General features: G+C 39.5%; 1 protein-coding gene across 3 annotated transcripts in view; it reads left to right on the top strand.

Annotated features, from left to right (window-relative positions):
- Positions 1–25487, top strand: part of kcnab2a (potassium voltage-gated channel subfamily A regulatory beta subunit 2a) — a 75224-nt gene that overhangs the window by 3653 nt on the left and 46084 nt on the right. Inside the window, exons 1-3 of one of the 3 annotated variants that reach the window (XM_046075555.1) lie at positions 20891–20969; positions 21518–21684; positions 23846–23887. In XM_046075555.1, coding sequence (XP_045931511.1) covers positions 21608–21684; positions 23846–23887 — 119 coding nt within the window. In that variant the 5' untranslated portion in view covers positions 20891–20969; positions 21518–21607. Of the gene's footprint in view, positions 1–20890; positions 20970–21517; positions 21685–23845; positions 23888–25487 lie in introns of those variants that run through there. The other 2 variants (XM_046075554.1, XM_046075556.1) reach the window with 2 other exon arrangements.

Here is a 25487-nt window from a genome sequence, read left to right as displayed (position 1 = left end):
AAACATGGCAGATAGCTAACAGTTATTAATCTCTTAAGCTTCAGATACATCATAGTTTTAAGCTTATTACTTAAATTTTTGTTTGTTATAACCTCAGAATCGATTTTATTGCCAGGTACATTTTCACATGCGAGGAATTTGCCTTGGTATAAATTGGTGCTTACAGTACACATGAACATAAATAGAAATGTAAATATTAAAAGTATATATAAAAATATATAAACCTTTTAAATAAACAGCACAATTATAACAAAGGAAATCTATGGAGACCTTAAATCTCTAGTAACATTCACATTTACTGTATATTTATCAGTTTGAATGCTGCAGCTGTGACAGTGTTGTCATTAACAGTCTTGCTCTTAGTGTCTTAGATAAGACAGACAGCTGTAGCATAGTTCCAGTTGTGGTGGATCACCATTATGTGATTACTGAGAAAGACTGACTCTCTGGCTTGTCAGTTGGTCATTCCCATGAGATGGATGTTTCACCAGAGGAGACTGAAGGCCTTCGTCTGTACACTGAGTATTTCAAGTAACTGTCGTTTCAAAACTATGAAACAACAAATGCCACAGATACTCTGCCTAACGGATGCTTATTTAATCGTAATCTCCCTCAAGGTTGTCTTAAGATGTTCAGAATGTGTAGTGATGTTGGATCCATGAATCATTAGTGGCCAGTCCTGATTACTGTATATACCATGCCCTTGCTCTGTGGTAGGTAGCCTATTGTATGTCCTTGGAACTTAATAAATCACTGTAATGGAGGAAAGAAAACCAAATTTTTCCTGCAGGGTGCTGGATAATGTGTTTATTGGCTAACAAAGACCTTAAAGTACAGCCTTAAGTGTTATTAAAATACCTATTTGCTTTGAAATTTCACCTGAATGTTTTTAGTTCAGTCAGACATGACCCCACAGTTTGGAAAAATGCATTAGCGGATAAAAGTTTGTCACCTGACTGATTAGAAAATGAGAACCCTGAGTAGGTCATATAATTTGTCAGCTATTGCTGTAATTAGGGCCTAGGGCTGGACAATAAAACAATTATCTCAATATAATTTTTTTCAATAACAATATAACAAATGTTCAATAAATATTCAATAAATGTTTGATTTTATTCACTTGAATCATACACGAATTAGAACTTAATTTTTCTTATTAAGATGTTTATTCTGTTGAGGAAAAAGGACTGAAAAAGGTTTTACTTAATTTTAAAGATATTTGTTGACAAAGATTTTATCATAAATATTTTGAATGTTCTATCTCAGATTTGTGATTGTTTGGCATCAAGTGTTGACCATAAAGAAAAGTTTAAACCACAATTAACCATCAGGTTTCTTCAACTTTCACTCAGGAGCAAAAATCAGCCTTTAAATATGAAAGTAAAAACTATTTGATACTTATTGTGATAATTATCGATATCGAAAGATATGAAACTTTTTATAGTGATAACATTTTTAGCCATATCGTCCAGCCCTATTAGGGCCCTATGACGTGGAATTTGATAATAAAAATGGAATCGGCTATTACACGTGGAAAATCGCGGAATCTGCCAAATTGTGGCTGCGATTTGTAAACATTGGCATTTTCCATAGCATTATAAGTATCTTTTTCACAGCACTCAAGGTCTCTCCTCTGCTCTCTGTCTGTGGTTCACAGAGGACGGACACACACACACACACACACACACACACGTTGTCATATCTAAGTCAGCACATTAGCCAGAACCAGAAACGTTGATAGAGCTCATCACTTCGGCAAACTCTCAAAAGTGTAACCACATCGGCAGAAGACCCAAGCTCATTGAAGACTTCATGGCTGTGTGGGTATATTCCAGATATTCCAGTCAGGTAAAAAAAAAACTACATCAAGCATCATATGGAGGCTTCCTGCAGAAGATTTGTGGGAAGAAACTATCACTAATAAAGTAACAACCTGTTTAATAGGGCACAGACAGACTAGCTATAAATCTCGAGTTGTAAGCACACTTACTAGATAACACATTTGGACATCAGTTACGTTTCTGTAAGTGCTCAGACGTCGGTTGCTGTCTAACTCTGTTGGCTGGCTTGCAAACCAAGTTTCAAGCAACATAATGCTGCTGTGGGATAGTGGGGCTGTGTCGAGCCGGAGCTGGACGAGCGGGCAACATAACCGGGCTCAGCTGCCTCTATGGACATAACAGCAGTGGGCGAATAGGATGTTGATGAAGAAAAAAGGAGTGACCAAACAAAAGGCTCGCTAATATGGCTATGTCTTGTTGAACTTGCTTGATGTTTAGCTGTGTTAGCAAAATTGGCTACTTGGTAGTTTTTGATCTTAATGTAACCTTAACAAATGCACGTACAGTATTCTTATTTACGATAGCGATGAATTACACTCTGAAATGGTAGGAGCGTCAGATCGCACAAAAAAAAGTCTTACATGATGTTGCTTTAAAAAAAAAAAGAGGTCAGTTTTGCTCTGCTACCCCTCGCCAGACCTCACGCCCAATGAAAAATTTCCCAACAGAAAATGTTTTCTGTTTACCCAACATTGCAACATCATTCAATGTATTAGAACTGCTGTCATGTATTTTGTCTTTAGTGATCAATTTTGCCACTAGACAACAGTCTAAAAATAGTTATGTTAAATAGTGCCTCTGCTCTTTTTGCTCTGAAGGTTTTATTTCTTAAAGGTTCATTGTATTCAGATTTTGGATGAGGACGGCTGACTGCTATAAAGCAAGCACATCTTTCACATATAAGTAAGGTAGAGGGAGCTGCTGTCTGTATGTATGTAGCCTCCTTCTCAAAACTGACCACAAACATCAGAGACAGATGGTCCTAAATAACACAGCACACATTTTTCACACATGCAAGCTACTTTTAGATCATACAGGTCAGTGTTGACGTACAGTGGGGCTGTTCCCCCCCCCCCCCCCCACCCCCACCCCTAGATGTTTCTCTGATGATCCCTGATCTTACACAGATTCAGTTGATCATCATCATGATTTATGGTGCCATGTTCATTTTTTTTCAGGGCTTCTGTTTAAGTAACGTGTGCGTGTCAGTGGTGATTTGTGAGTCTAGATGCGATTGGCCAAACCGCCTTAATCATGATACAGTGCAACGCTGTATGGACAGCCCATCTGAATTACAGCAACAATATTGGACGTGTGAATAATGATGTAGCTCTGAACGTTGTGGTTGACATGTGTCTGTGACTTATGAGACATCGTGCTGGTTGTGATGGCTGAGTTATTGGGGTCATGTCTGTATTTGCTGCAAATACTTGAGATTGATTAGAAAGCTTCCGTCTCAAGCCTGAGCACATTGTGGGATTTTTCAGTGCTGATCCTTGACTGCTGCATAGGGCTGAACGATGTTGGAAAATAATGTAATTGCAATTTTTTTTAACCAATATTGCGATTTAATATGAGATTTAATTTTTAAGCTCTTTACCTTCTGTATTAAAAAATGAAAATCTTGTTTTATCATTTTGCGATAATATCACAAATGCAATTAATCGTTCAGCCCTACTGCTGCATTAGTAAAGCTCCAGCATTGCCTAATCACTGACTTGCACCCAAAATGTGCTTTTTATTTTAGACTAACATGATGCACCTTAGGCTCACTCACTTTGGTTTTGTTCAGCGTTATGTGCATAAATTAGTGGTGTGTGTGTGTGTGTGTGTGCTCTGCGTTCCAGTCTTTGGGACATCAGGTGAAGTGTTAAAATAACATATGCCTTAGATGGTGTCATTTCGTGTTAATTTTTCTGTATGTACGTCCCTCGCACAGACCCAGTCTGTCTTTTCTACTCCAGCGTCCTCCCGTTGGCCGAAGTAAATGGTTCAGGAAAATGGGTTGAGAGGAATCTAAGGCTTCTTACTTATGCTCACACATGACAGTGATGACATGAGTGAGTGCAAATCTTATGCAATAAGATTGGGCACATATTAACAAACCTTGCACTGTTAATATAAACAGATCTTGACATCAAATAAATGAAATCGCATCCCTCTGTTGGAGGTTTGTCAGTCCTAGTGTGTCTGTGCTGCAGTGTGAGCAGAGGGCTGGCTGAACTGGCACACAGCTCTCAAACAAAGAAGTGGGAGAGGGTGAAATAGATTGATGGAAAGAGAATTGCAGAGAAGAAGAGTACTAGTAGGGAAGACAAAACTTCCAATAGGCATATTTACTTCTTATTTCTTGGTCGTATTGAATATGCCCATTAGATGATTGCCAGCAAGATCAGGGTGGATTATGTACTTTTTATTTCAGTGTCTTAGGGGATATTATTTATGGTGACAAAATTCTACCTTTTGGAAAGTCTTATGAACTATAACAGCTCACCAGGGATTGGGTAAACAACACAGCAACGCAAGTGCTGTGAAAGTGTAGTATGAGAAAGAGGGAGGCCGAGTAAACCTGTAGCTTGTCTGCATCGAGTTGTTTCCGTCCAAACCTGACTTGAAACACTGGCTTTATCCAGTAAGGGGCCTGCCTGCCTTTCTGAATAACTGGTGTGGACAGCAGGTTGGATTTCAGTGCCCCCAAGTTACCCCTATGCTGGCCTGGTTTGGAAACAAGATGCTTGTTTTCTAAAAACTGTTCACTTTGAAACTCTGCCTCTTTGATTTTATCTGTTTTGGATCATTGGTATTTACTGTATTTCTAATAAGACTGCCTGTGTGTGATAAGGTGTAAGATATACATTTTATCACACTATTATGTTTTGTACTGAATACTGTGGATATTAATCAAGTATACAGATAAGAAGTATTTGCTTTAAATATTTTTAACATAATATTCATTCATATTAACCTTTGGTTTCTAATGGTATAAATACTAGTCAAAGTAACAAACACACCAGCATAAAAATATAATCTCTGGCATTTCAATGATTCACTGGACCAATTCCACTGGTAGGTCCCATTTAAAACTTGGCAGACACCTATTCTCATAGCTAGAAGTCATGTAGGTCATATTTGTAATAATCAAACTAGTAGGTATAGCTACATAGCACTACCTCTTTAGGGCAACAGCTTGTCCACTTTCAAACTGACGTGCTCCCATGAAAATCAGCTCTTTGTGTGACTAATTTAAGTCTGATCGTGGCGTAATAGTTTCACAATGACAGAACTTTTAGACACAGGATTTGAATCAGAGATTTTCACTTTCACTTCCTTTCAGCCTTAAAATAATTACTGTAGTATATAATATCTATATCAGAATCAGAAATTTTTACACTTGCTGACTTTGCATGTCAATATATGAAGGAATGGAAATTATGATAGAAAGTAGGTAAGTAGAAAATATAAAAATCTAAATATAAAGGAGTATGGAGTATTTTAATGCATCAGCAGAAATGTAATGATAAATAATAGTACTGAAAAAGATGGTAATTTGTACAGTGTGTATTAACAAAAATGATAAACAGTGCATTTGGTACATCTTGCTTTTAATACAGAAAAGATCCACTTTGGCCTTCACAGCCATCTGTATTCATTGAGGCATGGATTCATTAGGGTTCTGGAAAAACTATTTATTTATAAGTTCCTGTTTGACTTGAATGTATCACTGTTTTCACACAGCTTTCATAGCTGTGCATTGACATAGCAAAAATCCTCACCCAAAGGTGTGATGTGGGGGCATTTAACTTAACTGAAGTTACTGTCATTGTTTATGAAAGATTGTCCTGGAGAAAGTAGTAAGAGATGTACCCATTTAGCAATACTGTTTATGTCAGCTGTGGCTCATTTGATACTAAGGGCCAGGACTAATGCTTGCCAAGAATCCCCCCCCCCCCCTTCCCAAGGCAGCCTGGACTGATGACACCAGACAGAATGGATACATGCTGTTGATGCCAAATTGTGTCCCCGTCATCAGCTTGTCACACCACAACCTGGAAAGTGTTGGACAAGTTGGAGTTTTTACACTCATTGGTTGCCCAGGCTTTGGTGGTGATGTGTCCTTTTGTAAGACCGTCTCCTTGTTAGCCGACAGGTGTGGAGCCCACAATGGTAATCTGCCACTGAAGCCCACCCTCATCAGTGTTTAAAGAGATGCATCTGCAGAAATCACTTTTGCATGTCACTGTATGAATTGCTTTTTAGCTCGAACACATTTTAGTATTCTCTTACTTAAAATCAACAAACCATGAACTCAATTACCGTCTCATTGTATGGCCTCTTTTTTTAACATTATATTAGATAAGTTGCTGTGGAAACAACAATGTTGTGGTGAGTATCTCATATGTAGGCTGTGAAAGATTTTGTCAATATTTTCAGCCTTTTGGAAGCAACTTGTTAGCAGGAGGCGGATGGAGTTTTTCACTGAGATGTATGGAAACTGTTGCCAGTGTTGAGGCAAGATGTTTTTATATTTGAACAGATAGTCTTTGCCTTGTCAGTTGTTCTTTTTCCCTCTGTAAATAAAAATATAAAACGCTAGTGTACAGCAGATTTAAAACCTGACATAGCATATTTATTTTAACTGAAAGTTAATCTGGGTTCATCACATAACCTGTCTATAATTAGCTACCCTTCACTTGTAAGTGTTCAAAAATGCAGAAAACCATTGTTCAGAATGTTTTTTGGACATCAGAGTGCAGCTGGAATTGCAAATATTTCTTTCAGCACTATGAGGACTACCAGTCAGATATTACATTTAAAGAATGTGTTGCACAAACGAGCAGGATTTTGTTCCATTTATCACTTTTATTTATATGCAACATATAAACAATGCGGGTTTATATGTCTCTCCGGTTGCTCCTGCTTCCTCCCACAATCCAAAGACATGCAGGCTAGGTAATTGGTGTCTATGTGTGGCCCTGTGATGGACTGTCCAGGATGTACACCGCCTTTCGCCCGATGTCATCTGGGATTGGCCCCGCGACCCTGTACGCAGGATAAGCGGTTGACGATGGATGGATGGATATAAACAATGCTGTTTACATAGATAGTAATGTGTGCCTTGTAATGATGTGGTCACAAAGGCTGCATTTACACAACATTAACAGTACATCAAACTTAATTTTCTAGATCAAGCAGGGGAAAATTTGTAATAAATTTGAATATTCACTAATTGAAGTTGAAGTGGATATATTTTGAGAGTAATTGTACATAATCAGTATACAAAAAGGTCCATTATTCAGTATATAGAAAGTGATGTAGCAGTGGTAAAGGGATATGTTCAAGGAAGGGCTACTTAAAACAGGTTGAGAGCCAGATGGACAACACTGTAGGAGGCAGAGGGATGGTCTTCTAGAGACACAGAAACAGAGATACAGATCTTGACATAGGTTAAGATGGAAAAAGTTCACACAAGACAGCACTTTCAGGTTTATTTTCAAACTGAAAGAAATAAAGGTGTGGTGGGGGAGAGATAGTGAACATACAGTGATACAAAGAACCCACACGTTGGGAACTGGAACCAGTTAAACCATGAAAAATGACCATTGATTAATTGATAAACTGTCATTGGTTAATTTTCTGTTGATTGACCAATTGAATAATTACTAGCCAAACTGGCTAATGGTATCAGCTCCAAAAACTTTTTTTTCACACACACAAAAAAGACATAGACTCGCACAGCAGATTCTCAGTTAAAACTCTGGCTTAAATTGGTCACATTTTGGATCCTTGAGATGATAAACAATAACAGAATAGTAACAATTGACCCCAGGCAAATGCACACAATTAATGTTACAGCACTGCTGCTAGCAGTGTTTCACATCTTCACAGTCCTACACGTTGCCTGCTGTTAGCCTCATGGTTTATGAAGGTTAATGTAACAGTACAGATGGCACGTTGATTCAGCGTAACACCTGGACACATTGCACTGACGCACAGGATCAAAACAAGTGCTGTTACCTTAATGCACATTGAAGCCCTCTCTTCTTACAGCCTAGCTGCTGTTGCCTCAGGGACACAGAATCAGTTCGTAAACAAACACTTGAACTTCAACAATGATTGTCTGTGACACAGACTATGGGCAGGCCAACGGCATATATGTGGACATGAATAAACAGCATGACTTTAACCCTTCATGCCTCAGGAAACCCGCTGCTGGTCTCATGCTCGGCCTCGCAAGCAACACAGGCTTGTGTAGGTAGTCTGATGTTACGTGAGTTTGTGTTTGTGCAGAAGAAGAAAGAGAGAGATGGTCATTCTACGGTCTTCCTATAGAAAATAAAATAGCTATGTTAAATCATGCTTAGATGGATCCATGCACTACCATACAGTCTATGTGTGGGCGCTTGCATGTAGCCATTAAGTTTGTCCTACTTTGGATGGAAGGCTGAGTGTATTTTATGTTGTTGCTGCACTGCAGCTCCCGTGTCAGTACTCCGATTCTCTTTGAAGGCAATTCTCTGCTTTCATAACGCACAGAAGAACAAGCCAGTAACCAGCTGCTTGAGGTACAGGAGTTTTGTGTTTACAATAGACCTATTGAGTCATACTACATGTAGAGTAACTTTATTAAGCAATTAGTTGCAATTCCTTCTGGAGTACAAATGCTAATCTCACAAAGAAGTGAATGATGTTTCCATTCTGCAGCTACTATAAGGAGCAGTGCTTTGTTATAAAAGAGCAGCTGCATAAGTGTCCTGAGGTGGTGTGTGTGTGTGTGTGTGTCTGCCAGGTCATCCATGATGGAGTCAGATCTGCACACGTGTATATGATCAGAAGGATGAAAGCCTGTGCACTTTCTCCTTATAAATGCATTTATAATCTGCATCTGATACTGGGGTTACAGTGATGGCTAAAGGAGGACGTAACACTGCAGACCGTCACTGTCTCACAGCTGATGACCACAGTAAAGGCTGCAATCTCCCTCAGCTGGCATTTAAACCCTGCGTGAATCACGCATACTATGTCAGACAGGCAGATTGTCTGTGCTCAACAAATCTTCACTACCATTTGAAAGGCACAGATGCATGCAGTGTTTTTGCATGCATCTGCGCATAGATAAGATTCTTGCCTTTGGTGTGGGAGCGCAGGGTTCGATTCCCACTGTGAGACATCGACCATTGTGTCCTTGAGCAAGACACTTAAATCCTAGTTGCTCCAGAGGTGTGCAACCTGTTTTAATTTTTGTAATTGTAAAAATATAAAAGCGTCAGCTAAATGAATAAATGTAAATCAGGCTTTTTTCACCTTGTTTCCCCTAGGTGCAGCCCTGTCTCCCTGCTGCTGACTGCAGCCTACTCACTCAATACTGGACTAATTTTTAAAATGCTGTCCCAATTAGTCACATAGACAAAAACATGTGATAATAGGGATCAGGCTGAAAAATATGAGGTTACCCTTTAATGTAGCCAGTACTGATTCTGGATTTGGCCTGCCTCTGATCTCTCTCTGAGTGTGATCTGCAGGTCGTCTCAGGACATTTCTCATTTTTCAGATGTTTTCTTCATTATGAATGGTTTAACTATGACTGTAGTTGCTGACAATAATTCTCCTTAGTCTGTATGAACATAACTTTAGAAACATGCCCTTGTGGTGCTGGCATTTCATCTGCGATCTGAGAGAATTTACCTGCACACAAAACAAGGGCTGGGCCGAATATCATTTTTTGAGCTTCGACGCTTTCATAGTAATTAAAAGCAAATAATCAAAGCTTTGTTTTGTGCAGGACTAAGAAAATGGAGGAGTTGGATAAAAGAGGAATATTTATTGCAGGGTAAAGGGATCATATATTGAGCAGGTGAAGAGCGAGGCAGAGTGAAAATAGATGCGTGCCAAACCGGGTTGGTGGCTGCTGTACAGAGCAGGGGGAACCGTAGCTGAGGGTCCAGAGTGAGAGTCTGATCCGTCCAGGGCAGAATCTGGGAATAGTTTAGCTGGGCGGGGGTCCAGGCGGAGAGCACATGGGATGAGCGGCGTTTCCGGTAGCGGAACTAAATCTAACACGTTATTATGCAAAATTCACTTTTAACTTTTATTTTAGCGACTAAATGCTCTTCTTCTACAATCGGCTTAATATAATTATCTAAATGCGTTTATTATGTTGTCTGTTTTTTTCCAGCCTACAGTTTACTGATTAATTTTAAAATGTAGGAAATGTTACTGTTCTGATCTGTAACAAAATTAAGCAATTGTAAAATTAATAAACACCATAACTTCCACACTACTGCTGTCATCACTCAGTTTAAAGTGTTCTCACACAGCTGAGGTCAGACGCGCGGAAAAAACTCTCAATAATCGAATCTCAAAATTGAAAATAGAATGTGTACCAACGGTTGAATATTCGGGTCCAGCCCTACACAAAACTAATCAATATACAAGAAACTCTGCTTGTTATGAATGTGCTGCTCTTTGTCACATGTACAGTATGTTCTGTGTGCAACTGAGTGCATTGGTTATCCTTGTCAACACAACCACATTGAGTGGGCAAAGTAGCATGGACTGTTTGTGAGTGAGGACTGTGGCTGAGTGGGTGGTTATAATGTGTAATTTGCCAGTTTGTCACATTGCTTCAGTTTAATACTGTGATAAACTGACAGCCTATGTTGATGCTTTAGTACAGTGGACAGAAGAAGTTAGGGATTTTCAGAGGGGAACTTACTTAAGCACATTACCTCAGGTGAGAGCTGTGATTTGCAAACAATTTGCAGTTTGCCCATTTTACTGTCATCTGACAGGCTTTTCCCCTCTAATATTAAGAAGTGAATGAAAAACCTGTTTAGTTGTTTCCTCGAAAAATCCACAAATTTCCATTATTCATTGTGGACTGACTTAGAGGAACATATTCTTTTCCTCTGATGAGGAATTTCAGTTAGATCAAATGTTAGTCTTGCTAATAAAACGAAGAACGACTGGAGGGGTCTCTTCTCCTTATACTACCAAACGCTGCTCCCTGCTTCCCATGCTGGGATACGCTATAAACATAGTTACCAAAAATGAGAATACGTGAGTTAAAACGTTTGGTGGCTGGAACTAGGCCTGGGTGATATGGCCAAAAATTTTATCACGATAAAACCATTACATATCATTCGTTATCGATAATTAAAGTCTGATTTTTTTTTGTTCCTGAGTGAAAGTTGAAGAAACCACATTGTTAATTGTGGTTTCTTTATGGTCAGAACATGAGAAACACTTGATGCCAAACAAGTGGGTCACTTCACAAATCTAAGGTACAATATTCAAAACGATTCTGACAAAATCTTTTTCAACAACAAGTGCTTATTGTTTTGTGATTGTTTGTTTGTAATTCAAATGAATTAAATCAAACATTTATTGATGATATATTTAGGAATAATATATGTAGGAAATAAAGAATAGATTTATGGACACACTTTATTTACAATTCGGCAGAAAGGAAAACACAGTGCACTGTAGTAACAGGAGATGGAGAGACTCCCTGCCAACTAGAGATACAGTATGAAACAAAGGAAAGAAATCCTGATATTACACAAGTAAAAGTGAAATGTTGCAACACTTAATACTGTAACCTTGATTCCAATTTCTGATACCCACATTAGCCTAATTTAATTGGTTTAAAGAGAAAAAACATTTTGACTAAAAGTGGACTAAAATGTAATGACTTATTGTTGCCCAAAATTGGACTAAAACGTTTTGAGTTGTCATCTGCTAAAACTAGACTAAAATGTGACTCAGACTAATAAGTTTGTCTAAAGACTAAGACTAAATCTAAAACAGCTGCAAAAATGAGCACTGCAATGGTGTCACTGCTCTGTACTCGAACAGAAGCTAGCCTGCATCACACCTACAAGGAGCGGGTGTTTTTCTTTCCTGTGCAATGCTCAACCATACCAACACCATAGCAGGACCTGAAATGAAATGTGTGAAAACACATTTGCAGCAGTTTGAAAAGTAAAAGGAAGTGCAAGATAAGGCCACATAACCATCACCTCCTACTTACACTTTCTCAGGTCCTTGTTGACCTTGAACTGGTTAGAATGTCACACAGAGGAATAGGACCGCCTGTCTTGTTCCAGTAAAGCTGCAGCAGGATGTTGGACTGAGACCATCCCATTATTAAAGGTCACAGGAGAGCTGATCTTTGCCTGAGTTTTCTCCAGCAAGACACACACAGGAGCCCTGTTTATTAACCCATTGCTAGTTATCTTGTTAGTACAGTGTTAAAGAAAATGGATATGTTTTTTTAAAAATAAGTGCAGGAGCATTGTCTCTACCTCTTCGTCTTGTAGTGAAACAGCACCATGTCTAAACTAGTGTTGTAGTATTCGAGACCAGTCTTGGTCTTAAGACCACTTTTTGATGGTCTTGTCTCGGTCTCAACCGCATTTGTACTCGGTCTTGTCTCAGTCTCGGACATTGAGGACTCGGGATTTTATTTCAAGACCAGTCAAGACCATAACTTTGAGATTTATCAATAAATTGCTTTTGCATTGTCTGATTGTTAACATCCCAACTTCGATTGGAAGTAAAACATATTGCTTCAAATGCAACCAATAACCCTAATTAATGACTGTCACCCCTCCCTGCGGTGCTTATGTTGATTTCAGCTCTTAGTGTTTGTATGTGGCTGTTTTAATGGGAATATGGATCTTTCAGATCAATTTGAGAACTACCTATGATCTCGTTCCACATTTTATTGCGTGCCATGCAATGCAGGGAACTGGTCTTGGTCTTGACTCGTTCTCGCCCTCCCTCAGTCTTGCTCTCAACTGCTCTCAGCCCCTAAAAGTCTCGGTCTTGTCTCGGTCTCGATAAACTCTGGTCTTGGTCTTGATTTGGTCTCTGTTTGGGCGGTCTTGACTACAACACTAGTCTAAACACAGACCTATTGTAAAGTGTGCAGAAAGAAACTTGTTTAATATTTTATGTTTAGAGTGGCCTAACCGGCAAGCTAAGCAGATCTTTTATTAGTGCATCTAGTCATGGGGTTATATTGTTTAAATCATAGACATTGCAGATTTGAACTGGCTCTTAGCTGCTGTATGATCTATATATGTTTTACCATGTTCATAAGCATTTAGTATTCAAGTAGCTTACTTTGTGAAAGGCTTGTGAAATGAATGGGTGCTTGTGACCAAGTGACAAGCATTGCAACATGACATGGCAGGAGGGAAGTGAAGGTCTGAGATGGAGAGAGACCACAGTGGGAGGAGCTGTTTTGCAGCACAGGGCCTCCCTGAACCAGCCTGCTCTCTAATGCCTATTCAGCTTTTCCCCCACAGTGTATGTATGCAGTTTTCTCTTCTACTCTCCTCTTTTTCCCATTCCTTATCTTCCCTCACTCCTCAAAATGTTGTGTTGGTTGCTAGTCACCACAGGCTGCTTCTCCTGGGGCCACTCAAAGAGCTTCCAGCCACTTACTGCATTTTCGCCAGATTTCATTAGGAACTCTGGACCATACACTCCATGATTTCCCTGTCCGTTAGAAACTGCATCCGTCTGTGGCATGGTAGCACCCCGAGGAATAAGACTGAATGGCTGGAAAATACAATACTGGAGGTATCAATGGCTTGTATATGTGTGGACATATACAAGATGCATAAAACACCTTGTGAATTATTGAACAGTCTATTTAAATGATCAGTTTAATTGTATAAATAGAAAACCAGCAGCAGAAGCTGAGTATTGAACGACTCTTATCTGCTGCAATGGCTCCCTGCCATCTGCACAAACTCCCAAGAACCCCTAGCTGACGACACATAAGCAAATAAGCAGATAACTTAAATACCCCCACTGGCTATAACGTCTGTGTTTATGGTTATTGTTGCATGAACCCAGCAACCTCCCTTACAAACATTATTTTATTTAGACAGGAAACGGGTAAGCTGACTCTTTGATTTATCGTTGTAGCTCAAGTCACCGGGTATTTAGTTTTTTGTTTTTTTTTTCAAAGTCCTGGTTTCCAGTCTGGAGCCACTACAGGCATAGCCAGAACCCACAATTCTAGCCATCATTTATAGAAACATTAAAACCTCTACTCTGTGTGGACAGTACTGATGCAGTATTTAGTAGAAATATTATAAATGCTTACTTTGGCTACAGCAGCAGAATGTGAGAGGCCATTAGGTTTGTTGGTGAAATTCTGATGTGCACAAGAATACTGCAGTTGACTGCACATGAAGATATAGTGCATAAAGTTCCTGTATGTGCTGTACAGAATTAAACTACTGGTATTAATATTGTTTTACTGATTTGCTGCTGTCATACTGATCCTCCCAAATAACCATCTGGATTTAGATGTATTGATCGCGTTTGCCACTCTGTGTCATTCTGCCCAGCTCCGTTTTTGTATGAACTTAATGCTTACTGCTTACCTATGCACGACTAATATTAAACTCCATGTGTCATTACATGCACAGTGATGCGTAAAGCACTGAATGTAGTACACTGTAGTTGGGGGAAAATAAAATACTGGATAAGCTCGCTATGCATAGTGAAAGGATGTTAGGAACCTTATGGAATCTGGGATGTAAAGCATAGAGAAAGTTGTGTGTGTACTGGAAGTATTGCTCATCCTACATTTCTGAATAGCTGTTTGCAGTTAATAATTTCAACCGGCACGAAAACCTGCCAGAACATACTGGTTTTTTAAAGTGTGTGGGGAGTGATCTGCACCACCTATCTAGGTTAACACATTTGAGCACATTGTAAAAAGGTAAGTCTAACATCATCCAACCTCAGCTCCTTAGTCCAGTCTCTGTAGACACTTTCAGTTCAAATACCACGTGACAAGTGCAGGGGTGTGACCAAGCACGAGACATAACCACAATATAACCCCATGACATTTGTCTCTCCAGCCCAAATTTCCATTGTCTTTTATTTGTCTTTGGTGTGCAGAGGGAGAGCTGGGATAGACCCAGAACAAGGGAAAGATGGTTTCATATTTCTACTGCAGTGTGCGGCTCGGTGCTCCTGGTTCACTGCAGCATGTTCTCTCCCTGCAGTGCTAGCAAAGGCTTCATTTCAGCTTCACAGGCCCAAGTTAGCTGTACGGTCCTTTGCCAACTTGCTTTTACTTCTCATTCTTTTCATATTTTCAGATGGTCCATAAACCTGACTTGTGTGATAGTGTTTCTGTTGGAGCTTCTGTGTTCTTCATGTTTTAATGGGAGGAGTATATGTCTGCACAAGAGCATAAAGAAAAGGCTGAGGACATAGCGAGTGCTGATTCATCTTCATGTTGTCAGTGATACAGGCAACCTGGGACTGTACATCTCATACTGTATAATAAGCAGGTAGTGGGAGATATGCACTAGACTTAATGGGGAAACTTGTGGCTTACTTATGCACAGAGGCTCTGAGCAAAACAAAAGGCTCCATCTTGTTTTTGTCTTATTTCTTGAGGTAGGTCTGGAATTTCTATTTTTCAGTTTGAAAAAGCTATGGGCATCAAAATGAACAAATCTGACCAAAAGTTCAAAATGTACCTGGTTTCCAAACATACTGAAAATAAAAACAATAAAGAAACTGCTCAAACTGTCCAACAGGCTGCATCTGATCGGTCCATTATAGATTACAACTACATTAAATGGGTATTGCTGAAAATGAAAAAACACCAACCACAATTAGTATGTATTATAATTAAAGACTTAAGGATTATTACTTCAATGTATAATGCCCTACATTAGACCTTTGCAGCTAAACTCTAATCTATGTATGCCCAGTCACAGCCGCTGATGATGGGCAAGACTTAAAGTTTGACCATAATATGTGGTAACCCTCTGTGTGTAAAACAGCTGCAGCTGTCCTAGGATTTAATGAATCCTGACAGCAGAGCTCTCAGTTGCGCTTTTAACTTCTTTTAACTGGGGGGAGGAGGATTTGTATCAGAAGTTTGCAGTATAAATAGGCTATTTATGCAAATTGCTGTTAGCTTTTTTCTCTGTTGGCAGCCAGTGACCTGCGCTGTTTCTGTAATCAAGGGCCCTCCACAGCTTAACAGAGAGGAGACCATTTCTAAAACCTCAAACAGTCTGATGATGAGAGTCAAGATGATCCGCTGACATGGATTCACGTCTTTACACGTTTTTGGCTTTCATGCTTTGATGAATGTCAGTGAAGAAGAAGAGGAGATTCCATTTGAATCCTCTTTGTAGACTGACGGGGAACGAGGCTAGGTTAGGTTCTCTCTCTCACTCTGCCTGACTGAACTCCCATGTAGGATATCCCCGGCAGTTCTCGTCTGTTAGCCCGTCTCCCTATTCCATAGCCATCTGCTCGGGTCCGTGTGTGTTTTCCGCAGCTGCCAACATACTACACAACACCGTGCTGTGCTTTCCAGGCCAGCACTGCCTGCCTGCTTGCCTTGCTCACGTAAGCCCTGTCTCAAGAGGGAATTCACTCAGGCTGGGTGTAGGTGGATTTATGGATGGAAAGCATGAAGAGCTGCCTTTTGTGACTCAATTTTGCATTTTTTTTGGAAGGGACTGAGATGTATGAGACGTTTAACGGAGACTATGTTTTTTAATGACTTTAGCTTGTCTAGTACGACATGGCCCCACCTCCACCGTTCCATCCAGTCCTTATGTGACTGCCACCTCTCACCAGCTGTAATGAAATAAGTCTGTAGAAAAGCGTAATAAATTTGTTCACAGACGTTGTTCACTAATGATGACATAATGATCCTGATTAGCGTTAAGTAAAATAATCCTGATTAGAATTTTGCTATTAACCTGCAGCCTTAAAGCTATAGGTGATCTTCATAGGAATGAGATGTGATTATGTGCATCGTTGGTAGAAATAAGGGCAAACAAAGTGCAGATTTTAGTTTTCTTTCTTAATAAATATTGATCATTCCTGTGTGCTGTGTTGCAGTAAGACAATTTGATATGACATGTAAGCATATACATGTAAGCAACACAAAACTCCTGAAGCTTCAGGCAGATCAACAATAACACGGCATCAAAAACGCAAGGGGCTGCGTTGGAGTGGGCGTGTTGCTACTTGCTACAGGGTACCAGTGAGAAGATAAAATACAAACTAGGATGTCAATTTTGAAGGCTCATCAAATGCCTGCACACTGATTGATTACTCTGTACCTAACAAGGAGCAAATGTGGGCTTAGAAGATTGTACTTTTCTTCACATTATAAAGTAGAAAAATGTCCTTTGGAAGGTAGAAGACTTCTGAACAGCCAGCATAGAGATACTTTAATGGTGAATGTATAAACAATATATACAATGTCTGTCCAAAACATTTGTTTTCCTTTTCATTCACTCATGTCTGTTTTTTCATTAAGATCCAAATGGTTAAAGGACGGTTGTACTCTAATATCAACTCCTTTCTCTCCTCTTTTCTTTGTGCGCTCTGTCTGCAGTTTTAATCTGCAAAGTGCACCATGGGCCATTAGTGCAGTAAATCTGAGCCCTCTAACTTGAGCCAGGACGAGTCTGTAGTGTACCGCATTGCTGCAGTCAGCAGCAGCATCCTCTCCAACTGCAGCTCACTACAGGCATCTGTGTGAGACTGGTGCATTGCTCCACAATGTGTTACAGTCAGTGATCAATGTAAACACAGAATGTTTTGTGCAGTATCTAAATAGGATTAAACAGCTGATGATCTACTACATTAAACTGCAGAAGGGGCTAATGTGGGCCCCGTGTGGTAGTTTTCCGAACTTCTACATCCATGCACTAATTGGACAGGTCAGGTTCTACTACGCATCAAAAGCCTTATTTTAAAATGTTGGGTTTTGGCCAATCACTATTGTTCACCTGAAATGAAGTATTTTTCTTTTGTGTTTAGTATGTTCTTATTGTTTTGATGAATTTTATTGTGCCTGTCTTGTTAAAATCATTATTGTCTTCTATTTGGTTGTGTAATTCCCCTGCAGTGTTTTCTTTTTTTATTGAGAGAAGTAGGGATGCACCGAATGTTCAACCACCAAAATTAATCGGCCGAATATAGCAAAAAAGCACTTTCGGTATTCGGCCTAATACGTCAAAAGTTACGTTGACATGTCGGCAGTGTGTAAGCATTTTAAAGTGTCCAAGAAAGACACCGTTTGCAGACACTGTTCTGCTGAATTGTCTACTAGCACACCCACACTATCTGTGGCTGACTTCTTAGATAAGGCAACAAACGGTCTGACCCACTTTGAGTGTTTCTGTCACTTCTGACAAGGCGATAAAGCTAGCCGCACCTAAATTTGGAGTGCACACGTATTCAAGCCTTTATGGTAACTGAAACGGACCAATGTGAGCTGATAGGCAGGTTAGCGACTTAATCCTGTCATTTTCTCTCTTTACAAAGACAAGTGCAGTATGAGAGTCCTACCTGAAGAGAGGTTGTGAAGTCTTCATGTTACGCGATACGAGAACCACATACAACATTATTTATCAAATTGGGTTGAACTTGATGAATTTAGCACGAGGATACACATGTGTCTGTGGCCGTCACAACGTCCGCTTTTCAATTTAGCTTCGGTCAAGAATTTTCATTTCGGTGCATCTTTAGTGAGAAGTTGGCCAGTAATTGTTATAAGCCAATGAGTGTGTGTGACTAACTTAGCTGAAAAGTTTGGGCCAAGCTTCTGGCCTCACTTAACTGAACTTAAATGTAGTTGAGGGTACTTAATACTTCATTCATTCAATACGTCATTGCTCATGTTTACATTGTACATCAGGATCAAATGCAAAATTTTATGTAGATATATAGATAAATATATAGAGAGAGCTGGATGACAAAAGCAAAATTGTAGTGATATTGACTTGATCAATGCTTGTCATATTGCTTGTTTTTCCCAGCCAACAATCCAAAAGCAAAATATATTAATTTTATTACCACGTGAGACAGAAAAGCAGATAAAGGCTAATACCAATTATTATTACTATAGGAACAAATTATTGTTTGAAGTTCTTCCTGCAAGAAAGCATGCTTCCTTAGCCCCCACTCCCACCCAACCCAACGTGTCCGTTGTGTGCTGAGTAGTAGATTTACCATCATGCCTTTTACCCACCAGGGTCATGGCATCATCATCAGCCAATAGCAAGTATGACCAGTGTCCCATTGTGGCATGATTGAAATGAATGGGCAGGGACCGTTAAATGAGTCCTTGGGAACATGGGAAATTGATGAGAGGGGAAAGGCACCTTCATGTTATCATTACGATGTCCATTATGAGCCATGACTCACGCGAGTGCAGCCACTGGTGAAATTGGGTAGCACGGGCAGCTCAGCGCACGGCTTTGTCAGGGTGACATAGATGCCACTCTCTCGGTGGTTCTCCTCATTTGATTTTATCCACTTACAGTAAACTGGGCTAAAACATAAGCAGTGTCGCTTCCCCACCTTCCAAGCCATCGTGTTGACTTGAAACGTTCTGATGAGGTATTTTAAAATGTGTGTTATGGTGTCTGTGTATAACTAACCACCCACCCACCCCTCTCTGATGCCCAGCTGTCTTGCTATAGCCCTCTCTACAGCAGTGACCTGTTTCTTGGACAGACACTCTGAATTATTCATAGAATCAAGTTGCTCTAAGCAGTGGATTGGCTACAGTTTGCTGTCGTGCACCCACATGTACAGTACACAGCTGATCAAGATCTTCACATGTTGTTAATGTGGGCTACATGTCGTCTCTGCTGGGCTTTTTACTGCATTTTTCCGCACCGTGTTTTATCCTTCTGTCTAAATGGGTAGTTGCTGTGATTATTCCAGACTGGTACACAAAGCCTTTTTACTGTGAGATGTTAACATCTTTAACTCAGAGCTGTGGGGAAACTACAGAGGCTACATTATTCATTCAGCTCATGTCTACAGAGTTAGGACATGACTCCATCTAGTGGCCAAGGCATTTAGCAGTCCTTTTTGAAAACAGTGATACAATGTCGACAGGAAGAGTGATCTCAGTAGGGTGCACACCACCAGGTGTATCAGGTCTCTGGAGGCGTGGGGGGGGGGCAGGTAGTGCAGGTCAAGCTGACTACTAATACTGCTGAAAAGACAAAAGTCTAAGCTTTACGATCAATAAAACAGTCAAAGTCAGTATAGTAGGTTTTTTTTAACTGTTTCATCACAACCATGAGAGATCCTTAATCATACAGTCTTAAATGTGAACAAAAAAATATTGATGGATACAATAGTATGCAAGATTAGCTGCTGTCCGACAGAGACACACAAGCAAATGCATCCCATGATAACTTCACTTACCCCCTCTCTTCCTGACTATAATTTTCAAGTTCACATTTTACTTAATACAGTTTTCTATCTATAAGTTCAGTTCCAAATTATAAGTAAACCAAGGCCAAAATAATAGCTAATGGACTTTTATTGTAGTCTTGGCTGCAATTTACCAACCCCTAAATCCTGCACCACCTATTGCTTGGAGGAGGCTTGAGATCCAACTTGCTTCAGACAAAGTGGCCACTGGTCAGCTGGCGGCCGATGGGGTCATTCCAGACAGGGTTACTATGGAAAAAGCCCCATTGTTTGATTACCCTCTCATACTCCTGACCTTGTGTAGGGCGCATTGATCATTATCAAATATGCTTGATGTTTTCATTTGCAGTCTTTTTTTGTGAGTCATTGAACATGCCTCCTGTAGCCAACAGTAAAATGGAAATTGCGGTATAACGTGCACCCTTACTTTTTGCTTGTGTGTCTTATCCAGTCACTGTGATTAATATAATCTCTTACTAAGTAGAATAAATGGGTTAAAATTATGACCTGAATTCTTGCCAATGATCTGAGTGGCAGACAGATCTAGTATTCTATTGATTATTTCATGGAGTAATCAGATAAGAAATACAATTTGCTTGGCGCCCCGGGCGGTACCAGGATCAGCTGTGTAACTCATAACACTGTAATGCTACAACCCAAACTCCCGGACTAACCAGTTGGAGAACTATATCGCACATTTCTACATTTACAGCTAAGAATTGTGTCTTACCTTTGCTAGCCTTCATCTCAACTAGCAATCATGATTTACAGTAAATGCTAACGTTACCGTTTCCTTGTTTCAGGTCCACTCCGTGGACTCAATGCGTAGACCGGGTGCTTTCTGCTCAGATGCTGAAGCGTTGCCGTCGTGCCATTGCGGTAGGCTAGTTTTGTTTTACAGCAGACACACTGTCCAGAGCTGCTGTGTGCTTTGAAATGATCCCATACTTTGGACTTACTGTCTTTTTCTCTGGCCTGTCCCTTCTTCGTCCCTCGCTATTTTCTCTCTCTTCCTCCAGTTTGCAAACAGCGCCATCAGATCACGTCGTCTTTACTTGCCCACAGCATTGTGCAAGAGGAATAATTGTCCATGCGAAACAGTATGCTGCATGCAGCATATGGATTAAACGAAGCATCGATGCACAGAATTTGCAGTTTCTCGATTAATCTTTTCAGCCCTAGACACAACCAGTCAGCATTAGAGGTAGTGGAAAACTGAAATAGTATTTTATTGTAATGATAATTGATAAACAAATAGATAAATGATAAATAAAACATGAAAAATACAGTACTTTGACGGGCCAAATATACGGGCAAATATAAGGGCTTACTAGCTGCTGCCTAAGTGTAGAAAAACACTGAGGTTATATAATTGCTGAAACAAAAACCCCACATCTGACTGACATGTGTGCCCTCTGTCCTTCCAGGAGCCCTGATTGGTAATAAACTGTACCCTGTGGTTCCGGTGAAAGAACACCACCCCGGCAGGCTGGCCACACCCCCCCCCTCCTGCCTCCATGTATCCTGAATCTACCACAGACTCCCCCGCTCGCCTTTCCCTCCGACAGACTGGCTCACCTGGCATGATCTACAGGTGAGTTGATGGGTGTATACCGTATACACAGACACAACACATTTCTGAACATTTGCATGTATGCCTATATTCCAGTTACTGAGGAAATATCACTTAACAGACTGAATTTAATCCAAACAAAGTATCACTGAATAATTTACAGGAGTTCATAATTAATAATCAATACATTACATTATCATGCTAGTGCTACAACACTGTGCCAAGCCGCTCGCTTGCTAAATGCCTGTAATCTGTGTTGTTGTCTGGTGTACAGTCCACTGTTTAGATAGAATAAAAGATATGAGTAAACTAAGACGAAGGTGTCTTCAGTGTGTTATAGTTACTCTACTCTAATTATCACTTAAATCTTGCAGCAATGTACTACATTAACTATGAGGTGTGTTATGATCTCAGCAAAACAAGTCAAACACGGACAGCAAAAGAATTATGGAAGTGCAACCAAGAATAAGTACACAGACTGTCACACATGCACACTTGTAATAGTTAAATCACCATGACATTTATTCCTTAGAGGTTTAACCATTACCTGCCTCACCCTAACCCTTATATAACCATTACCCAACCCTAATGAAGACACAAGCCATTTTGTCTTATGGTGAATACATCTGACAGTGTAAATAAATTGAGGACAACAAATGTACTTGCTGTCCCTGTCTGTCTGAAATGGGTTCCCTTAATTGTGACATAGGGCAGATACACTCACATACAGGCGTGTCACTGCATTATCGTGCACTCTGATATTTCACCAGCTTGTGGCGCCAGAGACTCATCTTGAAAAGCATCTGTTCCACTCTTCATGTCAAGCAGCTTTATGGCTGTTTCACATTGCCTCCATTGTGGCTCAATAGAGTGCGGTGGCTGTCAGCTGTACGTTTGGTGAAGCTTTTCAAAAGCTACTGGACTCCATATTCTATAGTATTGAGTAACGTAACAATAATAATGGATAAGATTATAGAAGTCTGTTACCAGAACATCATTCATGATGTTCACTATACTTGTTTTCCACACATTTTCATGCAGTCACTGTAACTTTCCTATTAAACTAAACGATTAACTGTTTAACTACCTTTATCAAAGGAAACATTTTTAACATCAGTGGTGTGGAGTTATTAAAAACACCTGAGCAACCCCTATAATGACTGGCTTACACTAAGGGCATGGAAGTTATGTAATGTTATATTCTATTGTCAACTATTCGGTTTAATAAATAGTAAGTTAACTCTTTGAATTTGCATTAGCTTATGTTTAAATAATAAATTAATATATAGATATAATAGATATAATGCACATCATTTTACACTACTTTTCAAGATCTTTGTTGCAGCACTCCAAATGAAACAAAACAAGAATATGAGATGTAACTGCCGCTTTGCCAAGATGAGAAATTTACAGTCTAAACTCAGGAATCTTTATATTAGAACTAGGAACTGTGGAGGGTGAGTTTATTAAATACACAAATTTTATTATTTTTTTTTTTTATCATTGCTAATCAGGCTAATTTCAAAGATCATAACTTAATTTCAAGAATGTGAGTGGAGCACTTTGGCTTGTACTTGTCTACAGGCACCTGCTAATTGTAACGATATCTTCAATATTCAGAAATGTTTTTTGTCCATATTATTCCCACATAGTTTGATCTGAAAACTTTAGTACAAAACCTTTACCTAGAGTAGACACTGAGTTCTGGTAGCTTGATGTAATTAAGAGACAGGTTTGTACATTGGTTTTGGAAGAAAATATTTTCTATTATTTTCAGATCTTGAAAAATTTAGGATTAGTGCAAACCCTAGACTGTATATAAAAAGGTGCAAACACTTAAAAAGATTTTTGTTTTGTCTTTAAACATGCACAAATAACTGCACTCATGTAGTTTGATAGATATATTTGTGAAGCCTTTGTTGTGGTTGTGTGTTGTGGCCTGACGTGTCACATTGCTCAGACATTTCAGACAATACACTAAATCTGTGTTTGTCATTTCTAACGCAGTATTTTCTATTTCCTCCTACTTTACCTTTACTCTTCCATATTTGGCATAACATCCATAACAGTCAACATCCGTCGCTAGTGTCTGTATCAGATTTTCCCCGCTACTAACTTCTTCCCTGTCCTGCTTATATTAACCTAAGCTTTCCTTTTTCCTCCTTTCCCCTGATGTCTTCAGCGCTCGTTATGGGAGCCCCAAACGACAGCTGCAGTTCTACAGGTACCTGTTTGTCACTGTCAAGCAGGGTTTTTAAGTGGAGCGTTTTCCTTTTGTGTTTTAATTTTTTTTTTGTATGTATGTATTTATGTGTGTACAGTATGTGTTTTTGTATGTATGTATTGATACCATTTTATTTTTCATTTCACTGTAATAACCTTGCTGTAAAGACTTGCTGTTGTCATTTAAAACCATACATCCATTAGTAAACCTCTGCAGCATAGATAACACTTCATCATCTACTATTTAGCTGGCAATGCACTATCCAGCTTAAACCTGATATGGGGTGATGATGGATTTTGTTGCAAGGTTGCTCACAATATCTTTGAATCAACAATAAATGTTAGAGTTTGAATGTTTTTTTTTCTTTTTCCCCCCAGCAGTGACACATGATACACCCGCTGTTGTTCTTGTCAAACTTGAACGTGTGACTAAGAAGCTTTTTACTGATTTCTAGACACTTTTTTTTTTTTTCCTTTGCCGTGATTAAGCAGATAGACATTTTCTTTATTCATCATGTCTATATTAAACTGTAACCTTTTATTTGACCTCATGGGGGTTCAATCTAATCTGTCTTGTTCTCAAAGCCAGAGACCATTTTGAGTTTTGGGGATGACGTCGTTCTCCGGTCGTGTGCCTTTTGTCTTGCTGCTGCTTTAGAGTAGGATCATGTTTTATGGTCTTATATCAGGCCTTATTCTGCTGATCCAGTTATAAAAACCCCTGACTATGTGGATGTGCTGGTAATGAGCTCACTATCGGATTTTTATCTTGGCGCCACACATTTCTGTCCTTTTTTCAAAATACAAACCGTCCCACGAGCTGCTCCCCTGGCCTACATGAGGGGGGATCAATTAAGCCCCCTATCCCTGTCTGTCTATCTCTCTGATGGGCTGATGCTTGAAAGGGAAGTTTTATTCTTTTAGCTCATTACATTGTAATACTGGAATCATGATGGCTGAAACACTTTCTACTATGTACTAGGATGCGAATGAAAGCACGATGGAAGTCTACAATCATGTCGACAATATTTAGTTTGTACAGCTTGTCTCAACCCCATCTTGTCTTTATGATGATCATTAGCTGTGGGCATTTGGTTTTTATTTTCTTTTGTTCTATTTTGCTTTATTCTCCAGTGCAAGTTGTAGATCCATACTATTCTGTGTGTTTATGACATGATGTCTTCAGAGCCGTTTAATGTTAGCTTTTATGATTCTGTACAAAGAATGCTTTTAGTAAAGCATTTCCGGCTGTCGTTAAACCATTTTGCAATTATCAAGGGACTAAGTGCTTTCCGATAATAAAGATTGTTGACCTCTGACCACTGTACTGTACGTCTCATGTAGAGATTAAGGAAACATAGCTAATGTATAAGAAATTCCTAAAGCAAGTGCTCCATTTAATGCATTACATGTCTCAGGCATATGTACATTCATTCATTGCCATTGTTAAATGGCAGGCATGCACCTGAGGTTTTCTTTCCATTACACCAAAAATGACAGTTAAATGTAACCGTGCAGTTAAAACAGTTTTAGCTCATAAAGGCAATATTAGGGTCAACTCTGTTACTGGGAAACGTGTAGTGCCCAGGTAGGTTAGAACT

The sequence above is a fragment of the Micropterus dolomieu genome, linkage group LG18 (genome assembly GCF_021292245.1).
Source record: "Micropterus dolomieu isolate WLL.071019.BEF.003 ecotype Adirondacks linkage group LG18, ASM2129224v1, whole genome shotgun sequence".
Lineage (NCBI taxonomy): Eukaryota > Metazoa > Chordata > Actinopteri > Centrarchiformes > Centrarchidae > Micropterus > Micropterus dolomieu.
Note: the sequence above shows the minus strand (reverse complement) of the source record. Positions and strands in the feature narration are given on the sequence as shown.